General features: G+C 51.3%; 9 protein-coding genes across 9 annotated transcripts; 4 read left to right on the top strand and 5 right to left on the bottom strand.

The window, feature by feature from the left end:
* Positions 1-258: 258 nt before the first annotated feature.
* On the bottom strand, positions 259-720 carry ASPBRDRAFT_58502 (mitochondrial 37S ribosomal protein bS16m; the record flags this gene model as incomplete). The annotated part of the gene is made up of 2 exons (XM_067627903.1): positions 259-526; positions 644-720. The coding sequence occupies 2 exons, from the start codon at positions 718-720 to the stop codon at positions 259-261; spliced, it is 345 nt and encodes a 114-aa protein (XP_067475169.1).
* Positions 721-937: 217 nt separating this feature from the next.
* ASPBRDRAFT_47417 (NADHX epimerase) lies at positions 938-2,277 on the top strand. The gene is made up of 5 exons (XM_067625852.1): positions 938-1,137; positions 1,216-1,324; positions 1,381-1,446; positions 1,505-1,599; positions 1,753-2,277. The coding sequence occupies exons 1-5, from the start codon at positions 1,126-1,128 to the stop codon at positions 2,182-2,184; spliced, it is 714 nt and encodes a 237-aa protein (XP_067475168.1). The 5' UTR covers positions 938-1,125; the 3' UTR covers positions 2,185-2,277.
* Positions 2,278-2,495: 218 nt separating this feature from the next.
* Positions 2,496-5,016, bottom strand: ASPBRDRAFT_134434 (WD repeat PLAP family protein; the record flags this gene model as incomplete). The annotated part of the gene is made up of 3 exons (XM_067618609.1): positions 2,496-4,342; positions 4,426-4,879; positions 4,969-5,016. 3 exons carry the CDS (start codon positions 5,014-5,016, stop codon positions 2,496-2,498), a joined length of 2,349 nt encoding a protein of 782 aa, XP_067475167.1.
* Positions 5,017-6,201: 1,185 nt separating this feature from the next.
* Positions 6,202-7,538, top strand: ASPBRDRAFT_199620 (WD40 repeat domain-containing protein; the record flags this gene model as incomplete). Its single annotated transcript, XM_067621348.1, has 6 exons — positions 6,202-6,211; positions 6,268-6,381; positions 6,432-6,471; positions 6,534-6,629; positions 6,711-7,336; positions 7,402-7,538. 6 exons carry the CDS (start codon positions 6,202-6,204, stop codon positions 7,536-7,538), a joined length of 1,023 nt encoding a protein of 340 aa, XP_067475166.1.
* Positions 7,539-7,867: 329 nt separating this feature from the next.
* On the bottom strand, positions 7,868-9,801 carry ASPBRDRAFT_327532 (putative RNA binding protein). The gene is made up of 7 exons (XM_067623052.1): positions 9,626-9,801; positions 9,468-9,533; positions 9,140-9,171; positions 9,031-9,068; positions 8,889-8,949; positions 8,760-8,835; positions 7,868-8,669 (listed from the first exon to the last, which is right to left on the bottom strand). Exons 1-7 carry the CDS (start codon positions 9,662-9,664, stop codon positions 7,965-7,967), a joined length of 1,017 nt encoding a protein of 338 aa, XP_067475165.1. The 5' UTR covers positions 9,665-9,801; the 3' UTR covers positions 7,868-7,964.
* Positions 9,802-9,999: 198 nt separating this feature from the next.
* On the bottom strand, positions 10,000-12,966 carry ASPBRDRAFT_47415 (alpha-actinin, sarcomeric (f-actin cross linking protein)). Its single transcript, XM_067625851.1, has 4 exons — positions 12,518-12,966; positions 12,277-12,343; positions 10,602-12,209; positions 10,000-10,539 (listed from the first exon to the last, which is right to left on the bottom strand). Exons 1-4 carry the CDS (start codon positions 12,571-12,573, stop codon positions 10,345-10,347), a joined length of 1,926 nt encoding a protein of 641 aa, XP_067475164.1. The 5' UTR covers positions 12,574-12,966; the 3' UTR covers positions 10,000-10,344.
* Positions 12,967-14,167: 1,201 nt separating this feature from the next.
* Positions 14,168-15,416, top strand: ASPBRDRAFT_78137 (aldo/keto reductase family protein; the record flags this gene model as incomplete). Its single annotated transcript, XM_067629398.1, has 2 exons — positions 14,168-14,997; positions 15,081-15,416. The coding sequence occupies exons 1-2, from the start codon at positions 14,482-14,484 to the stop codon at positions 15,414-15,416; spliced, it is 852 nt and encodes a 283-aa protein (XP_067475163.1). The 5' UTR covers positions 14,168-14,481.
* ASPBRDRAFT_327420 (initiator tRNA phosphoribosyl transferase family protein) lies at positions 15,269-17,255 on the bottom strand. Its single transcript, XM_067623050.1, has 5 exons — positions 16,800-17,255; positions 16,672-16,706; positions 16,435-16,607; positions 15,707-16,373; positions 15,269-15,628 (listed from the first exon to the last, which is right to left on the bottom strand). Exons 1-5 carry the CDS (start codon positions 17,150-17,152, stop codon positions 15,474-15,476), a joined length of 1,383 nt encoding a protein of 460 aa, XP_067475162.1. The 5' UTR covers positions 17,153-17,255; the 3' UTR covers positions 15,269-15,473.
* A 1,355-nt stretch (positions 17,256-18,610) lies between these two features.
* ASPBRDRAFT_78135 (HAD family hydrolase) lies at positions 18,611-20,110 on the top strand. Its single transcript, XM_067629397.1, has 2 exons — positions 18,611-19,031; positions 19,097-20,110. The coding sequence occupies exons 1-2, from the start codon at positions 19,023-19,025 to the stop codon at positions 19,820-19,822; spliced, it is 735 nt and encodes a 244-aa protein (XP_067475161.1). The 5' UTR covers positions 18,611-19,022; the 3' UTR covers positions 19,823-20,110.
* Positions 20,111-20,178: the final 68 nt, after the last annotated feature.

Genomic DNA, 20,178 nt, shown 5'->3' with positions numbered 1-20,178 from the left:
CGCCATAAGAGATGCCAGTAGCATGATATTGTAAGAAAAAAAAAAGACATATAACTCTTCCACTCCGGAAAAGCCATCGCCAATGTCCCCCAAATTGACAGAATTCACCTCACAGCATCCGAGCGGTGGAGGCTCGGAAGTGAATGCATCGTGCAATTATACAGATGTCGAATGGAATAGGTATTCAAGCCTCAGTTTTGTACGTTCTTGCTTTCTTTCACGATCCCGGCCTGTAATAGATACCAAATGTTAGTCAATCTAATTTCGTAACCCAAGTCGATATCCCTTCCTACTGGCGGACATGCTGGTATACAGTGGCAGGCAACGTACAAGGCTTAGTAACTTCCAAACGGAATCACTGGGCTGTGCGCCAACACCAATCCAGTACTTGGCTCGAGATCGATCGAGCGAAATCTCCTTGTATGCTTTGGCGGTGCGGGCCTCCTGCTCGGACAGGTTCGTCGGACGCTGCGGGATAGGGTTGAAGGTACCGATAACTTCAAGAGGTTTCGAGTCGCGAGCCGAGCTATAGAATAGATCCCCATTAGCATTATATCACATCGTCCGCTTTAGAAAACCCCCAAATGAGTTGCTCGCGTTCCGCGATATACTGATTCCCGGGATCCATAAAAAATTTACTTACCGTGCCTGAGCAACAACAATGTTGTAGAACGGCTGGTGCCGGTTTCCAAAGCGGGATAGGCGAATGCGAACAACCATCTTGACCGGTGATCTCTGCAATTGGGAAGCGAAATAAAGAGGAGCGACTGCACAGCAGAAGGGTAACTTGATCAAGCTCAAGCAGGCCAGAGTCTCCGACTCCGCGGCAGTTTCCAGCCTGTTCGGGAGATCTATCGGGCCGATACTGCGGAATCCGGACTAGCGTCAGTCAGTGGGGAGGGCCCGATAACAATGATGCAATGGCCTTCAGCACCACCTTGAAAAGAATCTCTCTTCAGCGCGATATTTCCTACACTTATCCATCACCATTGAGGATAACGGAGCAGTGCTGCATACTTCTCACATTCAGCCTTGCACTTAGAGCTCCGTTGTATGTTTCGTACTGCGCTTCCCGGGCGGAACCTTATCCCCGCATTATTTCGGTACTATAGTAGATCCGCCAAGATGTCGTTGAAGGTGTGCAATAGCTTCAATATACCCCCACTTAAGAGGAAGAGGAAAAGTATCTCAGGCTCACCAAGAATAAATAAACAGGCCATCTCCTCAAAAGATGCCGCATCTCTCGATAAAGACCTCATGGAAATAGGCGGCTGGTCCTTGGACCAGCTAATGGAACTAGCGGGCCTTTCTGTCTCTCAAGCCGGTGAGAATGAGACACCATCTCCAACAACGTTAACACCAGGCATCCTAACTTCTCAGTCTACCGCATTCATCCACCAAGCTCGGGTAAGGATGTTCTTGTTATCTGTGGTCCAGGAAACAACGGTAAGCCTCACACAGCCCTTCACCACGCAGCAAAACAACATTCTGAACCTCCTCTCAGGCGGCGATGGCCTAGTGGCCGCACGCCATTTAGCTCACTACGGCTACAAGCCCTCAATTTACTATCCAAAGCAGGGCAAGAACGAGCTCTACCAGGTAAGCTCTCAATAATCACTCCGCATGTCATCAACATGGCCGGAAGCATAGAGCCGGAGCTCCCCCACTCCGAAATATATATAACCCCACACATCTGGCACATTCGTACGAACACCAACCCACTAACCACAATACCTTAACAAACAAACACAGCGCCTCAAAACCCAACTCGAGAACCTCTCCATCCCCTTCATCTCCGACCTCCCCGTTGCTATAAAATCCGCCGACTTCCTGGTCGACGCCATCTTCGGCTTCTCCTTCGGTGGACCACTCCGGGAACCCTTCCCGACCATCATCTCCCAAATCGAAACCGCCAATATCCCCGTTCTGAGCGTCGATGCGCCGAGTTCCTGGGACATTGAGAGCGGACCGCCCAAGGAAGGGCCGGGATCGAAGTTCATGCCGGAGGCGCTGATTAGTCTGACGGCGCCGAAGCCGTGCGTGAAGTATTACAAGGGACGGCATTTTTTGGGGGGTCGGTTCTTGACTAAGAGTATTGCGGATAAGTATAAATTGGATTTGCCGGAGTATCCGGGGATTGAGCAGATTGTCGAGGTGGGGGTGGATGCTGAGGGGAGGCTTTGAATAATGGAGTGGGTAAATGCTGAATTGTATAATTTGGCCTAACTGCAAGGCCTAGATAGGCAGTCAATGAAAGAATAGGGTGCTTAGTCTACGTTGCTGTTACATTGGATGTATAGCGTTACACGATACCGAAGGTTTGTAAAAGATTGCTTTGGAATGTATGTCCAATGTTGAATTCATGCAGTGTAGTGTGTATCGCTATCGTGAACTAGAGATGTATACGTGCTATAGACGGCAGTAGAGAAGCAGAACACAGACGCTCCATGAGGTGTGAAAGGTCGTAAGAATCGGGCCTCAACACGCCATACTCATCATGACGACTCCTTGATCTCGCCTATGATACCCTTGATCCTCGGTTCTTTACCCAGACCAGAGCTTGAAATATTCTTCAGAACATCGTCGACATCGTACACTTCCTTGGCAGCAGTCCTGACTTCTTCCCCTAGTCCCTTGACCAAGGTCCCCAGAGCCACAAGGCCGCGGTAGACTGCTTCGGAATCTTTCTCACCGGTAATCATCGTCGTGAGCTCGCCGAGAAGCACCAGAGCCTGTTCCGATGACTCAGGCATCGATTCTCTGCCCGCAGAGGTCAGATAAACGGCAAAGTTGATATAGAGCGTTGTAATGGCAATGGTGAGATTTCGGTTCGGCGTCGTCCCACTGTTGGTTAAGGCGGACTTGACGCCGCTCAGGACCTGCTCAAATTTGCTAGTGACCAGGTCACGTCCCGCGTTCGTTTCGAAAAGGTTGGCAAGCATGCGAATGGACAGCATCGCATTGTTAACGTTGAATGGAGCATCAAACACCCCACTAGACTGGATGCCTGTGATAAGATCCTTGCCATTGTAATCTGCAGTGGCGGTTACGGGGGTAGCAGCGGCGGACAAGCGGAGAAGATCTAGACCCGGCAGTCTGCTCGCGACGGGCCAGACAGTTGCGACCTTGTATAATAAAACGATACCAGCCTCCACTGCCGGAGACTGCTCGACATTCGAAGACTCCAGCTGACCACACAAGGTTGCCACCGTCTCCAGCTCGGAAGGGCTGAGCGACAGGTCCTTTGAGCCGGAGGATATGACATGCTGATTAAGCTCTTGCAATTTCTTGGCGATCAACTTGAGATTGGCAGACTTGATGGAAAGATACGTTTTCTGCGGAAGGACCTTCGGTCGGGCCTCAGGCGCGGGAGGCGACTGCGCATCTTCAGGACGATACCGTCGTTCTTGACCCCAAGGATCAGCCCCCGCAGGCGTTGGGCCCTGTGACGCCTGACCAAGGGTTGCACCTTGCGTATTCTGAACGATGAACTGAGCAACTTGATCAAGGTAGTTCATTGACAGTTCGTTGTCCTGGATGAACTTGGTCGCAGCCTCGTACGGGTTTTGAGAGACGTTGTATGGCAATTTGAGGGGGGGTTTGCCGTCTTCCACGTCGACGTCAAAGACGTAATCGTAGTCTTGACCCAGATACTCCGTTTTTCTTCCACTGCTGGCGGCGGAATCAACTACCGTGCCGACTGCAATCCATTCCCGCGATGCCGCTGACCAAGTGTGAGCCGTAACGCTACCATCGGCTTCACGGATCATCTGCACCTGCCCGTCCTTGGTCCCGGATTTCTGCCTGAGAAACTCCGTACCCGGAAGCTGATCCTTGTTGATCTTCCCAATCTGCTGCTCCGGAATTGCTGATTCTTTCACAGTCTTCTCGAACTGTTGTACTACTTCTGCGCTTGCTAAGCGCTCCTGGCTCCTGCTAAACACGCGTGTGATCCGGTCACTGGCTCCTGTGACAATGTCGCCGGTCTCCTTGCATACTGCAACGCTCCAGACAGAGATCGCAGGGTGCGTGATCGTCTGTACGCACTGCGTACCATCCCAGATCCTCACCGTCCGATCTTCTCCGGAGCTGACCAACTCACCCGAAGGCAAAGCGGCCAGAGAATAGATGAAACTCTCATGGCCATGAATTTCCCCGACGAGTTGGCCTTGTATGGTAAAAAGACGGATTACTCCATCGTTGCTGGCCGAAGCAAAGTGTGCCCCGGTGGGGTTGGAGGGGGGAACCTTGCAAAGGGCCCTCACAACGTCCTGGGAATCTTCGATTGTTCTCAGCAGAGTGCCAGAGGTGTTGAATATACGTATTATTTTATCCGCGCAGCCTGGAGAAATGGAATTAGCATATCCATAGAATGACCAGAATGACCCTCTGTCACAAAGAGAGGGGTAACTAAGGCGCGCTTACCTGTAATGACTGTATCTTTGTCATAGGCTAGCACAGTCCAGACACTTCCTTGGTGACCTTCCAACACGACATCAGTTTCCCATTTACCCACCTTCCATAGCCTAGCTGTTGAGTCCCAGCTTCCGCTGACTACCCATCCACCCTCATGTGACACATCCAGCGCACAGACATTATGGGTATGGCCTAGGAGCATAGCATCCGCGTTATCATCGGCAGCTTTGCCTGGTTGTCTGGCCTCGATGATGGTATCTTGACCACCGGAGAGGACAAGTCCATCGGGAAACTGGGGGGTAGGTGGGTAGTATGCCAAAGCGTTGATGAAGGCCTGGCCGTGAGAGGTGATGGTGTAGTCATATGTCGGAGGTGGGGTGGAGACTAGTTTCCAAAGTCGGACTGTTGCATCTCGCGACGCCGAAAATATAGCATTGGGGTTTGGAAAGGCCACGGCGCGAACCTGAGAGTGAGAGAATAAGGCGTCAGTGGGCGACAATGGAGGGGTTGGAGATGAAAGGTGGCCAGCGTCAACAGCCGGGACGTTCTTACATCATCGCCGTGACCCTCCAGAGAAGCGGAGATCTTGAACTCAGGCATACATAGACCAGTGGAGAAAATTAGGGAAATATGGATCCCGGGAGAGGGGTGAGGATGAAGGAGGAGGGACTGGCAAATGCCAAAAGAGTGGGATGGAGGCACAAAAGATGGCCGGGAGGGAATAAGGCACCTTTGGGGAGGAGGAGAGGGAGAGGGGAGAGTTCCTGCTTAGTCCACCTTTGGAGTACCTGAGCAGCTGCTTCGAGACTAAAGGGAGGGCCATGGGACCATCCGGGGCAATCACGTGGGCGGTGGCTGGCCCATGTATTCGCTGGGCAGAAGTTGCTAGAATCCGAGTCCTGGTTGATAAGCTTGGTTACTAAGTAGATAGTGCGGAATTGGGTACTACTAGTTAATCTGCATTCACTAGTTCCTGTATTGTATAGGGTCTAATGAAGCACATTTCACTGATATTCGTTCTTGAATTCCATAGCATGTCCTTCTACGAAGACGCACTTAAGCAGGTACCAAATAGCATGTTCGTAGTACAATATCTTTTGGATTTAATTATTCACAAAATTCAATGAATAATTATGCCATCATTCTAGCTATCAGTAACGTTCTTTCGCACATGGTTGTTTTATCAACAACTCAGATCAATGAATGCATCCAGATTGCCTATTTGGGATCGATAGGGACATTTACCCCTCACGTGCCATCTGACACTAGTCCCCGATAGGATTAGGGCGGCTAACGGCCCGGCGACGATTCGTTTGAATATCAAAAAGAAAGTCCAAAACTCCCCCCCAACCGGCTTTATCTCCATCGTTCTCGCTGCTCCGGGCTTGTGTCCCTTTCCACTGTGTTTGTAGAAGCGCTGGTGGTTCATTCATCTGTCTGAGGTTTCCGCATTCACTGGGAGACTTGACCTTCACCTAAATCCTTTACCTGCCTTTCCATTCCTTCCACCCCCCAATCGTTTTAGAACGGACCCCGCTACCTCGGGCTGATTGATGACTTGACGAGACTGACGAATTTCCTTGTGTACTTCTACGCTGTGCTCATCTCTCGTGTCTTCTACTTCACTGCTACTCTACGCTTCATCCGCGACTGTTCAGAGACGGTATCTTTCGGTCTCAACTGAACACCTGACCATCACTCATCTAACGGCCGCTACTATTGAATGCGACGCTCTTCTCATTGCAACAATTGACCCTGTACATTACCTCAAGTGAAGTATATAACATGGCTTCAGGTGCGATGGATGCAGTGGCATATCTTTCGAAGCAATTGATTGTTGACACATTCTAGATATTCCCAAAGTTGTGCCGTTGACCTGCCACGGACACTCACGTCCCGTGCCGCATATCAACTTCTCATCCACCGTCGAGGATGATCAGTACTACCTAATCTCTGCCTGCAAAGGTGAATACCCTCAGAACGATGGACAACAATTCCCCGCTAACCTCTGCCAGACAACAATCCCATGCTGCGGGATGGCATAACAGGCGACTGGTACGTGTTCCCCGCATCGGATCCTCCGCACACCGCACATGCTTACCATCAACGTCATTTAGGATTGGAACCTTCCTTGGCCACAAGGGTGCAGTATGGCAAGCTCGGCTGTCGACAGATGCGAATTTGGCAGCGACCGCAGCTGCGGACTTCTCCGCGTGAGTATCTACCTACTCACCTCCCACCCACATCGCCGTCGCATTCTTACTTACATGTCATTTTTTTTCCCAACACAACAGTAAAATCTGGGACACTCACACCGGAGAATGCAAACACACCCTCCAGCACTCGCACATTTGTCGCGCAGTCGCGTTTCCAATCCAGCCTTCCCCCCAGGTCGTCGCAACAGGTGGTTTCGAAAAGAAGCTCCGCATCTTCGACCTCACGCGCAGCGGGGGCAGTAACAGCTCCTCACCGACAAGTGCCACCCCCAACACCGACGCCAGTCCTTCAGCGGTAACAAGCTATGAGATTGGCCCCGGGGTTCATGGCGGAACCATCAAATCGATCGTCTGGAACCAGGACTACAACATCCTCACGACCGCCGCAGAGGACCGCAAAATCAGATGGTGGGATCTTCGCTCGCGCCACCCGGTCGTCGAATACTCCGTGGAGGGTACCATCGGAAGTTGCGAACTCAATTCCCTCGCCGTCAGACCGAACGACGCCGGAATCCTGACCGTCGCCGCTGGCAGATCCGTTTACCTCTTCGATGGACTCAGCCCCGGTCGTCTCCTCAAGAAGATCGATTTCCGCTACGAGGTCGCCAGCGCAGCGGTCAACAACGAAACAAGCAGGTTGGTCACGGGTAGTGCTGAGGATACCTGGGCGAGAGTATATGATGTCCGCACGGAGGAAGAGCTGGGTACGTTTCCCCTCGTCTTGGAAAAAAAAACCCCCAACTATCACCTTACTAATAACCCACCACAGAGGTCCAAAAAGGTCATCACGGTCCGATCTGGTCTGTCAGTTTCTCTCCCGACGGCAAACTCTACGGTACAGGAAGCGAGGATGGAACGATCAAGTTGTGGAAGGCTTGCAGGGAGCCGTATGGCCTCTGGCGGTGATGGATTCAAGCGAAGAGTGGGAAAGCCAGATATCTACTCACATATGGACATGTACAAGAAACAAGAACACAAGAGAAATAATACGGAAGCAGATCCTTCCATCTGCCTGCCCGAGCTGTGGTGGTACGGGTCTGCTTATACACTACCTACGCAAATTGCGGCTGAGCACTTACTACATGGAGTTATAGATATCGTAGTTACTGTACAGCAACTGACAGGCGACTTGCCATAGTTATTAATCATCTGCATGCCTTCGACACTCTTTTGGTTTTGTTTCTTTATTCAAGACAGTCATTTGCGTTCCAACCCTGATTGATGATACTAGTTACATGTAATGAAAAGAAGGAAAGCAAAGCCATCACGAGTCCTCGCAAGTGAGTGGGTGTGTGAAATTCAGACGAGAGAATTCAAGAAAATCGAGTTTTCCTACTCAATCATGTCGATATCGTCATCACCAGCAGCGGCCGCAGACGCCGGCGCAATCTGCTGAGGCTCGTCAGGGACAACGTCTTTATCAGCCGCGCCGGCACCAGCGTTCCCGGCACCACCCCAGTAATCGTCCATTTCTTGATCGAGCTCTTCCTGTGTCTTTCTGGGCCGTCCGTTGACCGTGCGACGGCTGTCACCCTTGTTCTCACCCCCACCACCTTGACGGCGCCCGTTCGTAGCGCCGCGGTTACGAGTCGGCGACCGCTGACCGGGAACGTATCTGTCAATGTGTTCGGGAGCTGGTTTGGAGACGTCGCTGCGCCTGTACCCTGCACCGCCGCCGCCGGCACCACGACCACCACGACCACGACGGCGACGTGCACCTCCATCGGGACTGCCGCTCCTGCTACCGGGGCTGAGACTCCGCGCGTCGCGACCACGGGGTCTCTCGACGCGGTCAAAGAGACTTCCCTTTGAGCGCTCCACATTGTCGAAGGGGTTGCGGTCGCGTCTTCCGGCGCCAGTAGAGATGAGTGTCAAACGAATAGGCTGGCCTTTGGCGTTTGCGCCGTCGAATTCCCTGATCGCGGTTCGGGCATCGCTGATGTGGGTGTAGGTCACAAAGGCGACTCCTTCGGAACGTCCTGCCCGGTCGTAAACGAGAGAAACGTTGCTGATGGGTCCGATGCGGGTAAACAAGTCCTTTTTGAAAAAAAAAAAAGCATATGTTAGAGCCTGTTCAAAAGAAATAGAAAAGGAATTAGAGACGGTTGGGACTGGAACGAGACCTACCTCGAGATCGGTCTCTGTAATGTCGTAATGGATGTTCTCAACACGGAGTTTAGCTCCGCTAGACGCGGTGCTGTGCCTGATTGAATAATGTCAATTTCGTCCCACCGAAGTGTACCGACTAAAACATACTGTTCGGGAGAGGGGGAGTAGCGGTCGCCACGCGGACGTCGGGGGGCACGAGAAGGGCGTGCTGAGTGGAGTGTTAAGAATGACGGAACACGGATTGAATTCCCATGGTTATTTTGCCATATTGAGAGTCGTTAGAACGCACCATCTCTGTCGTCTTCGTACTTGTCATGAACCCAGTCACTAGATGTCGACCAACGCATCAGCAATCAGGACTTGGACGGAAGAAAACAATAAGGGGGAAAGGTAATTACAGATCCAAATCAGGACGTTCTTCTCTGTGAGGCTGTTGTAGTCGAATAGAGAGAGAGAAGGTCAGCTCGAAGTCACACTACTAGGTATCACGTAAACAGCTCCATCTTTCTGCGGCTCTTCGCGGCGGTCTGCCTGTGCAAGAGACGATGCTACTAGGCCAGCGAAAATTGCTTATCACGATGCGCGAGCAATGCTCGAAAGGAGACAAGGAGGGAGGACCTGGGGGAAGCAGTGTATTGGTTAGCACCGATACGCGCAAAGCAGCAGCAGCAGCAGCAGCAGCGGCAGCTCATAATGGGAGGATGGATGGCAGGGATGAGGAAATACCTTTCTTACGCCATCACGGCGACGTCCTTGGGGAGGGCGACGGCCGCGGTTCTGATTTTGCTTCTGCTACACGAAGCGAAGTCAGCACACATGCAGGGTGTGGTGTCTAGCAGACCAGCTGAGACTTGTCATCCCGGAGGCGATAGCAGGGACCTTACAGGACGCTCCGCGATAATCTCGTCCAAACTGCGGTCCATCTCGAACAGTTCGGGAGGGTCTTTTGTCGGGACTGAAAATGGAAGATAACAATCGGATGTAATCAAATTTGGCACTGTGGATAGGTGCCCAGTGGTAATTGATGGATGGAAAGTAGAAAGCTGAATCGAGGTCGGAGATGAGCTTGGAATAGATCCATGCCGGAACGTTGCCTCTCAGACCGCCCGGCCAAGAAGTAGCGTCACGTGACTATTATCTAGTATACAGTAGATGCCCTCAGTTTGCGCCTTGATACTTGTGTACCTGGTTGTCCAGAAATACAGTAGATTTTAGCATGGGATTGTACTTCGCTCTACAATGCACTTGCCATTACATGGGAACGGGTACTTTGTTGGGAATGTGTGTATATGTAAACTACTTCTTCCCCCGGAAACAGAACCTATCTGCTTAGAACCGTAGATTGCCCGATGGCAGGAAGAGAGGCGCAGACAAGGAGAAACTCATGGATGTAATGCAAAAAGGAAGAGAAACGACGCCTCGGCTCATAGTCCTGTATGCATGGTCGAAAGCTCACCGAAGACACAACCCTCCCTTTTTGCTCCAGAAAACACCAAAAGCAACCTCCAGCAAGACTCTTCAGAAAGGTGACATGTAAATGAAAAGATGAGGACCGAACTAGGAAGAAAGCAAAACTCCGGCAGTGCAATGCAAAAGAAGCCCATCAACCCGCACCATTCACAGGGTCATTGTTGTTATGCTCTATCATCTTCTCCATGAAGCTGATGTAGTCATACTTGGGAAGGTCCCTGTCCTCTTGAAGGTCCGGTCCGTTGTGTGGGGGCATAGTTTGGACTAAATGCTCGATTACCTCGTCGGGAATGAGAGAGTGTCGAAGGTCGAGCTCGGTGACATAAGGCTAGTACAGAAGTCAGACGCTGAAGACATCATACCCTTTTCTACTTCTGGTGGGATACATACCTTGCCATCCGCAACCTCACGGAAACTCTGATAGACCTGCTCAGCCGTATTCTGATCCTCAGTCACACTGACCATGAAGCGGATGAACTGCTCAAAGCTGACACCGGCATTCTGGGCAAGTCGAGCTGGTCCACATGTCTCCACGTAGACGTCGTGCATCTCCTCTTCATCATATACAAGGCCAAGACTGGCGAGGGCCGCCGAAAATTCAAGCTCATGCAGGGTATTGGAAGAGTCGCGATCGAAATGTCGGAAGACAGACTCAAACTCCTCCAGCTGGATTGGAGTTAGGTTGGTCATGTTCCGGGCCACGAGTTGATTGTCCAGGAACGCCAGCTTCTTGGAGATGCTGGACTTGACCAAACTCAGCTCGTAAGAGAGTTCATCTAAAGTATAAGTGGTGTAGTCGTTTTCTTCGATATTTGCCTCCGCACATTGCTCGTCCAGGGCCGCAATGGTATCTAAGAACGCATCGAGGGGAGGGAGGTTGTCATTGAGTCTCTTGACATGGGCTAATTGGTCTTCTACATCACCATCGAGACCAGAAATTGCCAGAGACAGGGTCTTCAACGTTAGTGCAAAGTCATTGGCTTTGTCTGCAAAGGATCGGCGAAGGGCATTCTTGATATCCCGAATGGTCTCGTTAATAAGTTGGCTACGTTCGTGCTCGTCACGAGTCAGGCCCTCCCACTCCTCATCGCAGACCTCCAGACTCAGATCCTTTGGCGGTTGGTAAGGGCGCAATCGGTATGTGCTGAGCTTCGTCTTGATGTTACCGAGCAGGGCTGCGAGGTCCGACTTCTCTGCAACCCACTGGCGCTTCTGGTTTCTTTTATACAAGGAGAACTGGCGGGCTTGCTCTTTGGCATCCTTGTACGTCCCCTCGAAGGAAGAGTTCTTCCATGCCTCACGTTGCACTCTGATAACGCGTAACAATTCCCTCATTCTCCGCTCGTAGGAGTTCTGCATCTCCCATGCACCATGCATATTGTTGATGAATTTCTCCACCCGACGTCCGGCATTCTCGACGCGCTCCAGCTGCGAGAATGCATGGAACCAATAAGCGATATATGTCATCAGTGACTTCTCATCAGGCCTGGCTTGGTCGCAGACATCGTCGACATCGAGCAGGTCCGGGATGCCGATTTCGTTAGCGGCAATCTCGAAGGCCAGTTTCATGTTACCCCGATGGTCCTTCTTGTCCAGAGCATCGAAGTCGATCAAGTCTGGACGATGAATATCCAGAAGGGCACAGAAGGCCAGACCATCATTCCAGCTCGTGGAGAAGTCCCGAACTTCTACGCCTTCATAACAAGCCGTCTTTCGTTGACACCACAGAAGAAGACCCGCCTTCGCGGTCATTCCCTCCGCGTTGATGTCGCTGATCGTGAATCGCAGAATGAGGGTCCATATTAAACCCAGAATGATCTTCCGATTGCCATCCACAACATCCTCCGCCCCAATGTTTGTCATCGGGATCCTCCTCCCCTTGATGAAGTCGAGACTCTTGTTGACATTCTCGAATTTCTGCACCCGCAACTTTGGCTTCGAGGCATATCGACCGAGTGATTCGCCACCAAGGATCTCGAGTAAATGGATCAGGATAACCTGGAGTTCGGAGAAGAATCATTAGCCACCGGAGCTTCCCCAAGGGTGAAAGCAAAGATGTACTTACACCGTCGGAAAGATCGACCACCAAGTCATCGATGAAGATCTTCCGCACCTTCAGCTTGTCATTGAGCCTGCAGACGAACCAGGGTCAGCTTACTCCAATTCCGGGAGAGTGCATAAAGAGAGGAAACAAAGAAACGGTGGGAAAAAATATTCCGGGGGGCATGTGAGAGCACGAGGGGTAACCCGGAGGCCTCTCCACCAGCAGGGCGATAAGGTAGACAGAGACCAGGAAGGGCACAAACCATTTGGTGAAGGTCTTCTGTTGCACATTAATCCACTGCTTTTCAACTGTCAACATGATGGCTGGCGAGGGTGGTTGAAAACATCCAGGGCGGGCGGGGAGAAATTGGGCGATTGAAGCACGGACTGAGGGAGCGTTTGCTGTCTATCTGGAGGCTGGTATCCAGTGTGTCTAATGGATGGAGCCGACGGAGACCGACTTGAATAGAAAAGGCAGGATCTTCAGAACGGAGGTGACTAGAACGAGTGGGAAGAGGGGGGCTGCGATTCGCCGGTTTCCAGGAGATCGAATCGCCTAGAGATGGTTTAGTCGGCGGTTGGGCGCAGGAGGTGAAAGAAAGAACTAACTGATTAGCTAGTTCGTTAGTTAGTTAGCCAGTTAAGCAGAATAATGAATAATCAATCAATTAACAAGGAAACTTGGAGCTTGGAGGGTGAGGGCGAGTACTAACTAGCCTTGCCTTAGTTCGCCGTACAGGTTAAGCACTTTAAAAAGAGGCCCCATTGTTGATTAAGGGGCTCTCTCACACTCACTGCACAGTCGCCCTCCCTTCCTCTCTCTCGGGACTGGCAAGGGCCTGTCAACAAACTTCCACCCCCACAGCAACCGCCGCTGGTCCTGCCCGGTCGGCTGCTGCCGGTAACTACGGAGTAGTTGGTAGTGATGGTTCAGATCCTATCCCCATTTCATTCATTCATCATTCATCATCCATTCTTCAGCCATGTAGTTCTTTCTCATCGGGGAATTTCTCAAAGTAAAATCGTCACAGACTCTCACATTGCTTGTGCCCGTGATTTCATTCTCTAGCGTCGATTTATGCCCGTCCACATCCCGGTTAAGCATTCTTACATATTGACTGTTGACGGGGTTTCTGTTTATAGTACAGGCCTAGGAGTATCTTAGTCCAGGGGTAGGAAGGCGCTTAACGACCACTTAGAAGACTCGAGAGGATCACTGTGGTCTAGTAATAGTACTTAAGTTTTCTGCATGGCGTGGTCTGGTCTTCTTCGAGTCCCTGCCATTGATCTGGGCTTGACTGGTGGCTTGGTGCCGAAGAAGGCATTGCCCAACCAGGAGATATGCAGGTGAGACGGGCTTCATATTGATCTGACTCGTAGACTTTCTGGCGAGATGAAAATAGCATGGCTCCTGGAGGATGATCCATGTTCAAATTTCCGAAGTGACGCTGATCAAATTCTTGAGTGACCCACCAAACCTGGCCTCCATTAACCAATGTCGATGGAAAACCGCAAGAGAACGGAGGGGTTATGAATGAACTAGTAGTTTCTCAGATTGTCGCCCAACCTGAAGGCGTGATCATTGCAAGTTATGAAATGACTGTTTAGCTCGTCTTAACTACCCGAGACATATTTATGATGACTCCGTTCATCTAACCTATCTCGCTGGCTGTATTGGTGCATGGAGAGACATGGTCTCGAAATGCCGGGACAACATGGACTGCAACACGCGAGAAAGTACCGTGGTAGAAACCTGCATTTTACCTTTCCCGATGCAAGGGCGAGGATACCAATTGCCCCCATACGGAGTAATTGTAGCCATCTTCCGACCTGAACAACAAGCTCGCTCCCCATCCGTGCGGGGGCGCAAAGATTGGACATCTCACGGTAGTGAGAACTGATGTAATTGCCAACTCAATGAAGTAGTAGATATGCAGTTCATCGCAGTATCCAGTTACTGCTACTGAGTATTCTCATACGAAGATCCAACACAAGCGGTAACTAGTTAGTAAGAGGTGGGCTGATGATATCATCGGGATTCGCCGAGGCGTGATGGGGCCCGCGGGCGAAACATTCACAGCTCAACTTAATCGGCTTCCCCTCTCTCCGTCAGTCATTCCCCCGAGCTCACCCTGTGACTACCGGATACCTTGCGCCTGTTCATACCGAACTTCTCGGATTCCCAAACCTCGTCTTGCTTTTCCATTCTTGACGCTTTCGTTTCATAATGTCAGCCAACTACTCCTTTGCGGACGTGGTACCACTCCCTAATTCCGCCGTCAAAATACCCCGCCTCGGCTTCGGCGTCTATCGGTCCCCTTCCGCACAATGCGTGAAGTCCTGCCAGAAGGCTCTCGAAGTTGGTTACCGGCACATTGATACCGCTCAGTTCTACGCAAATGAGAAAGAAGTTGGCGACGCCATCCGTTCCTCTGGCCTGCCCCGCAATGAAGTTTTCGTGACCACCAAAATCCTCAGCCCAGCGGGCTCGCCCGAGGCCACCTATGAGAGACTGCTGGCGAGCGTCGAGAAGATCGGTGGCCCGGACGGATACGTGGATCTGTTCTTGATTCATAGCTCCAAGTCCGGCTCGTCGGGTCGCAAGCACTTATGGCAGGCCCTGGAGAGGCTCCTAGAGGAGGGCAAGACCAAGAGCATTGGTGTCAGCAACTTTGGGGTGAAGCACATTGAAGAGATGAAGGAGTATGCGAAAGTCTGGCCGCCGCATGTTAATCAGATCGAGGTTCGTACCCCACGCATTGCTTCACTTTTAATCTCTGCGATGCGACAGGAAGGAGAATTTGGCTGACTCATGGAATCACACAGCTCCATCCTTGGTGCCAGCAACGCGTGATCGATGCATACTGCAAGAAGAACGGAATCGTTGTCGAGTCCTATGCCCCCATTGTGCGAAACTATAAAGCGAACGACCCTACACTCGTGGACTTGGCAAAGAAATATAACAAGACGACCCAGCAGGTCCTGATACGCTACGCACTGCAGAAGGGATGGGTGCCCCTTCCTAAGACCGACAACCCGGACCGGATCGCGGCTAACGCCGATGTGTTTGATTTCGACATCAGCGAGGAGGACATGGCGGTGCTTAATGCTCTGGACCAGGGAAGCAGTGGCGCCATCGTGGAGGCCGTTGAGAACGAGTAGTTCGTCCATTTATAGACATAATTAATTGTGATTTGCAGGAGCCATATGGTCTAGGTGTTAGTAATCCGGGCGTTGCATGAGAAAGGCATTGACCGATTGAAGCGTAGTCCGCGAAGGATTCACATCATGTTTGGAGGACGTGATCCAGGCGAGCCGCTGACGAATGAACTGCTTGCCGATCGATCGGTTGGTGGGAGCAGCAGTGAACTCGCCTAACGTATTATTAGTACTGTATAGCAACCTGATACAGAGAAAGACAAGACGGGTTGACGGTTCGACGAGAGACTTACCTTCCTCATTGTAGAACAGACACAGTATCGCAAGTAGAGCACCGACCGAAAGATCCTTGCCAGTCTCACATGTCACCAGCAACGATTGTGATGGGTCTGAGCTCAGACGTGACTTGACAAAGTCTTGGACCTTGTCCAGGTATTTGCGCAGGTCACGGCTTCCTAGTTTAGAAGATCCGCATCCTAGATTGAGGCGATTTGCATCATCTTCTGTCCCTTCTGGGCTCGTATTACAATCGATGACCAGATTGAACATGCTGCTGTTGTATAGTTGTGGATGTGTTTGGCTGATATATAGGTTTCGTGTTGGCGCGATACGTATCGCTCTTTCATCAATGTCCTTTTTTCCGTGGTCCTCAACCAGCTGCCCGATCACGGTCGGAAGATCTTCTTCTGAGTGCTGGAACAGGGTTGCTTTATTAGCCCAGAAGACCGGAGGAGTTAACCCACAGGCCCAACTCTCGCTGTCATCTCCTGCTCCTTGAATATAGCCGCCTTCGGAGATTTCTGCGCCATGGACCCTTTTCGATGCGGAACAGAGAACAAACAGGCGATAATCATCCCCTTTATGCAGATCCGTCGGATGAAAATAGGCTCGATTGGCCCATGCGACCCTGATAGGCTTTCCAAGCTGCTGCTTGAGTTCATCTAGGTCGAGTTTCAGGTCCTAGCAGCCTATTAGCCTACATGGGAGTTATGGAGTTTTTTCAAAGCAGAGCAAGAGTTACCTCGAGCGACTTGACAAAGCCGTCAATCCTCCGCTCAATTTGGGACTCTTCAGAAGCGCCCAGGTAATTCGGCGGGAAGTTCACCGCATGATATGCAGTGTCAGATGGGAACAACGCCCGGTTGATGACGGCACACCAGATTGGAACGGTTTTAGACAGGGCATCAGGCATCACTGGCGCATATCTCGTTAGACGGGGGATGATTGGCATATTTTGAGCGGTTAGCTGGTTACTTACATTTACCCCGGCGCGTGGAATCCACGATGATGCAACTGTATCGACGAATGAGAGTCAGCCAGTCAGTAAGCCCAAAGCAGAACGATCAGCAGGGATGACAAGAGGAGATGGATGACAGGCTCACTGACCCCCCATGTTCCCTGGCAATTGGTAAGAGCTGCAAGTTTAGTCGGCGAAAGCTGAAATCCCACTGGCCCGTGTGACCATCTGTACTCTTGAAGTACGCACTGCCCGACTTGACTTCAGGCGGGATATACCAGCTCCCGCATCTTTCGTTGGCGATGAGAGGAAGATCGTAATGGGCTGCAACCTCGCGGACAAAGGCCGCGTCGGCCTCGATGGAACGCAGTCGGTTGGTGACAGAGAGCGCTGATCGTCGCAGTGCAGATAGCGTTTGGGAAATCGATTGTTGCTCTGAGGAGGGGAAGTGAAGGGACGAAACGGACACGGGGTAGGGATCGGAGCCAGAAGCAGATCCCATGTTGCCCGGTGTGCTTCGTATTGGCTTGAAGGCCAGCAGTCGGGTGGTATTGGCAGTGGGATCGGAGACAGGTATGTGAAATTCGCGAAACCGGGTTACAGTATACCTCGGGAAGCAGGAAACAATATCACACTAGGCTTTGACGTCCCTAGCAATAGTATTGAGAATTGGGATCAAATTGCAATCGATAATGAGGGGCTCTAATGCAAACGCCATTAGAATTTCTTCGCCAGCCAACGATCGGCCCACATTTAAGGCCGGTGCCGACGAGTCCAACGCCATTCTCACGCGGGGTGGAGCACACAGCCATCGATGGTACCTACCGGGGAACTACATGCTGAGGAGGGATCCAGGAACATGTGGTGGTATGTCCGCTATGATCTCGGATGTTTTGACAATACTCGAATATAAGTTGCAGTTATAGATTACTCGTGACGGATGAATCCCGGGCACCCCAAGCGGTGTACCCAATGTATTCAATTTTTTATCGTCGTCCCGTCTTCGCAACAAGGCCCCTGGGCAGTTGCATCTACAAGAGGGAAAGTCTCGAGATAAAACCGACCCCATGGCACGGTTTCACCCGGCCGCATAATGTCTCCTATACTACAGCTTAGTATTCTCGAAGGTACCCGGGTAATGCTCTGTCCAGAGAGTATTCAGCGCTGATTGGTGATCAGTGATTCGATCCTTGGCGACGTACTATTATTGCTCCGTTCAGGCATCAAACTGATTGAGCGGTAGCTGAATGGAATACTGTGCTCCGGGAGATGTAGACGGACGAGAATCCCAGCATTATTCTAATGAGAACTATAACCGATTATAACCCCCTCGCATGAGCACACCTGGTGACTGACCGGTATGGAAGGTTACCTAGCATGATACCGTATTGTAGTTATATGTGGTAACTGGTAAGTGAAGTTTTGTAAACAAACGGTATGGAGCGCAAAACTCTCTCACTCTCACTGCATGTTGCCTACTGCGACCTAGAAAAGAAACATTGTGAAGAGCAAAGAAAGTAGAGGAACAAATGGTTCCACATCTGCAACATGGCGCCCCCTAGCACATGGGATGTCGATAAACATGGCCATGGAATCCTATCGATTGGCTCTACGCTTCGTCATTGGGCTTTTGAGGCGTCGAAAGAAAAGGAACCGGAAATTGAAGACGACCAGAATGGGCAGCGAGGATTCGGTGCCTTTCCATCAGGTGATACCGCTATGCCTCAACGGGAAAGGAAGAGGGGCATCCGAGCGCGATTCGAACGGGCGAATGGCAGCGGGTGCTTGCCTGAATGGGTTTAGCACCTTTCACTAGCACTGGAATTCGGCCAGTTGATAACGTCATGGGGGGGTTTTTTTCAATGTATGATCTCAGGGAATTCAGGGCCAAGCACCCCGCTCCTACCTTGGATGCCCGGGATTCTGTACAACGGGAATTGGGAATCCCCTCGGGGGTTCCCTAGTCATTCTTCGGTTCTACTGGATCTCTATCACGGGCAGTGGGTTCAAGCGTAATTCCGTGGCTGGGTCCCCCTTCACTACAGGTACCACCGACTTCCCTTCTACCCGCTGGCTTCCTTTGTATTGGTCCCTTCCGGTCCTACTTAAACAAAGTGAATGCCCTCCTTGTTGCCCCTCCTTCTTCTGTGACTTTTCTCTTATAACCCAACAGGCCTTTCGCATCCCTCCTCTCTTCTCCAATTGAAACCGCAACAGTCTCTTTTCCTGTCATATTCTCCCTCCTCCCTTACATCGTTCCCCACCCCCGACGCCTATTTCACTACGTTCCATAAACGCTCCTCCTCTACCGTCATCGCTGTGCAGCATTCTTGAATCCAATCAAGTAACGATCGACTAGACTTGCATCCATCATGCCGCAGGTAAGCTATCACTTCTCCACACCTTACTGTCATCGCACCAATGTGCTGACGGACATCGATTGTAGATTACCGAGATCTTCTTCGACTGTGACAACACCCTCGTCCTCTCGGAAGAGCTGGCCTTCGAGGCGTGTGCCGATCTTGCCAATGAGATTCTGGAGAAGCACAACATCTCAGATCGCTACACCGGAAATCAGCTTATCCAAGACTTTGTTGGTCAGAACTTTCGGGGAATGATGGTCTCCCTCCAGGCCAAGTACAAGTTTGAGCTATCACAGGAGGAGCTCGAGGGATACGTGAAGAAGGAAGAGGACAAGGTCATCGCCAAGCTGACGGACAAAGCTCAGCCTTGCGTGGGTGTTAACGCTGAGCTTGACAAGCTTCTCGAGTCCAAGAAGTATGGCCTAGCAGTCGTCTCTTCGTCTGCTTTGCGCCGTGTCCGTGCTTCTATCACGAAGGTTGGACAAGACAAGTACTTTGATAAGGATGCCGTGTTCAGCGCAGCCACCTCTCTTCCCAAGCCCACTTCGAAGCCGGATCCCGCTATTTACATCCATGCTCTTGAAGTGCGCAAGAAGAAGCCTGAAGAGGTGGTCGCGGTTGAGGACAGCAAGTCTGGTGCGCTCAGCGCCATTCGTGCTGGAATCCCGGTCATTGGTTATGTCGGCAGCTACCACGGCGATGCTAAGCAGTTGGAGATGTCCCAACTCCTGCAAGAGCTGGGTGCCAAGGTTATCATGAAGGATTGGAGCGAATTCCAGCAATGCCTCTCTGAGATTGAGGCGGCCTGAACCTATGGCAGAGGGGGTAGTTTTGTACGCCAGTTACGATTATGAGCACGAAGTCACGATAGCAAGCGCGCTGGCCGTTTCGGGCTTTGGGCCACTTTTTCATTTCACGTGGTGATATCCAGACGCCGCTTAGTCTAAGCCTCTGGTCCTTTACTCGGCCGGGGTTGTTCCCTTGGTCATTGTGCAGCATAACTCACTTAGTTGGGGGGCCGTCGTCTTGATGATCCATGTGGCTTATCTGTTTCATATGCATCATTCGCTTCATGATCGGGATATTTGCATTATTACGGGATTTTCTAATAGAGAGGTAGTCATGGATTTAGGTACTTCTCCGGGCGCCTGCTGCCTGCACAAAT

Source organism: Aspergillus brasiliensis, assembly GCF_001889945.1.
Source record: "Aspergillus brasiliensis CBS 101740 unplaced genomic scaffold ASPBRscaffold_14, whole genome shotgun sequence".
NCBI lineage: Eukaryota > Fungi > Ascomycota > Eurotiomycetes > Eurotiales > Aspergillaceae > Aspergillus > Aspergillus brasiliensis.
The sequence above is the reverse complement of the archived record's forward strand: the minus strand, read 5'-3'. Positions and strand labels throughout refer to the sequence as shown.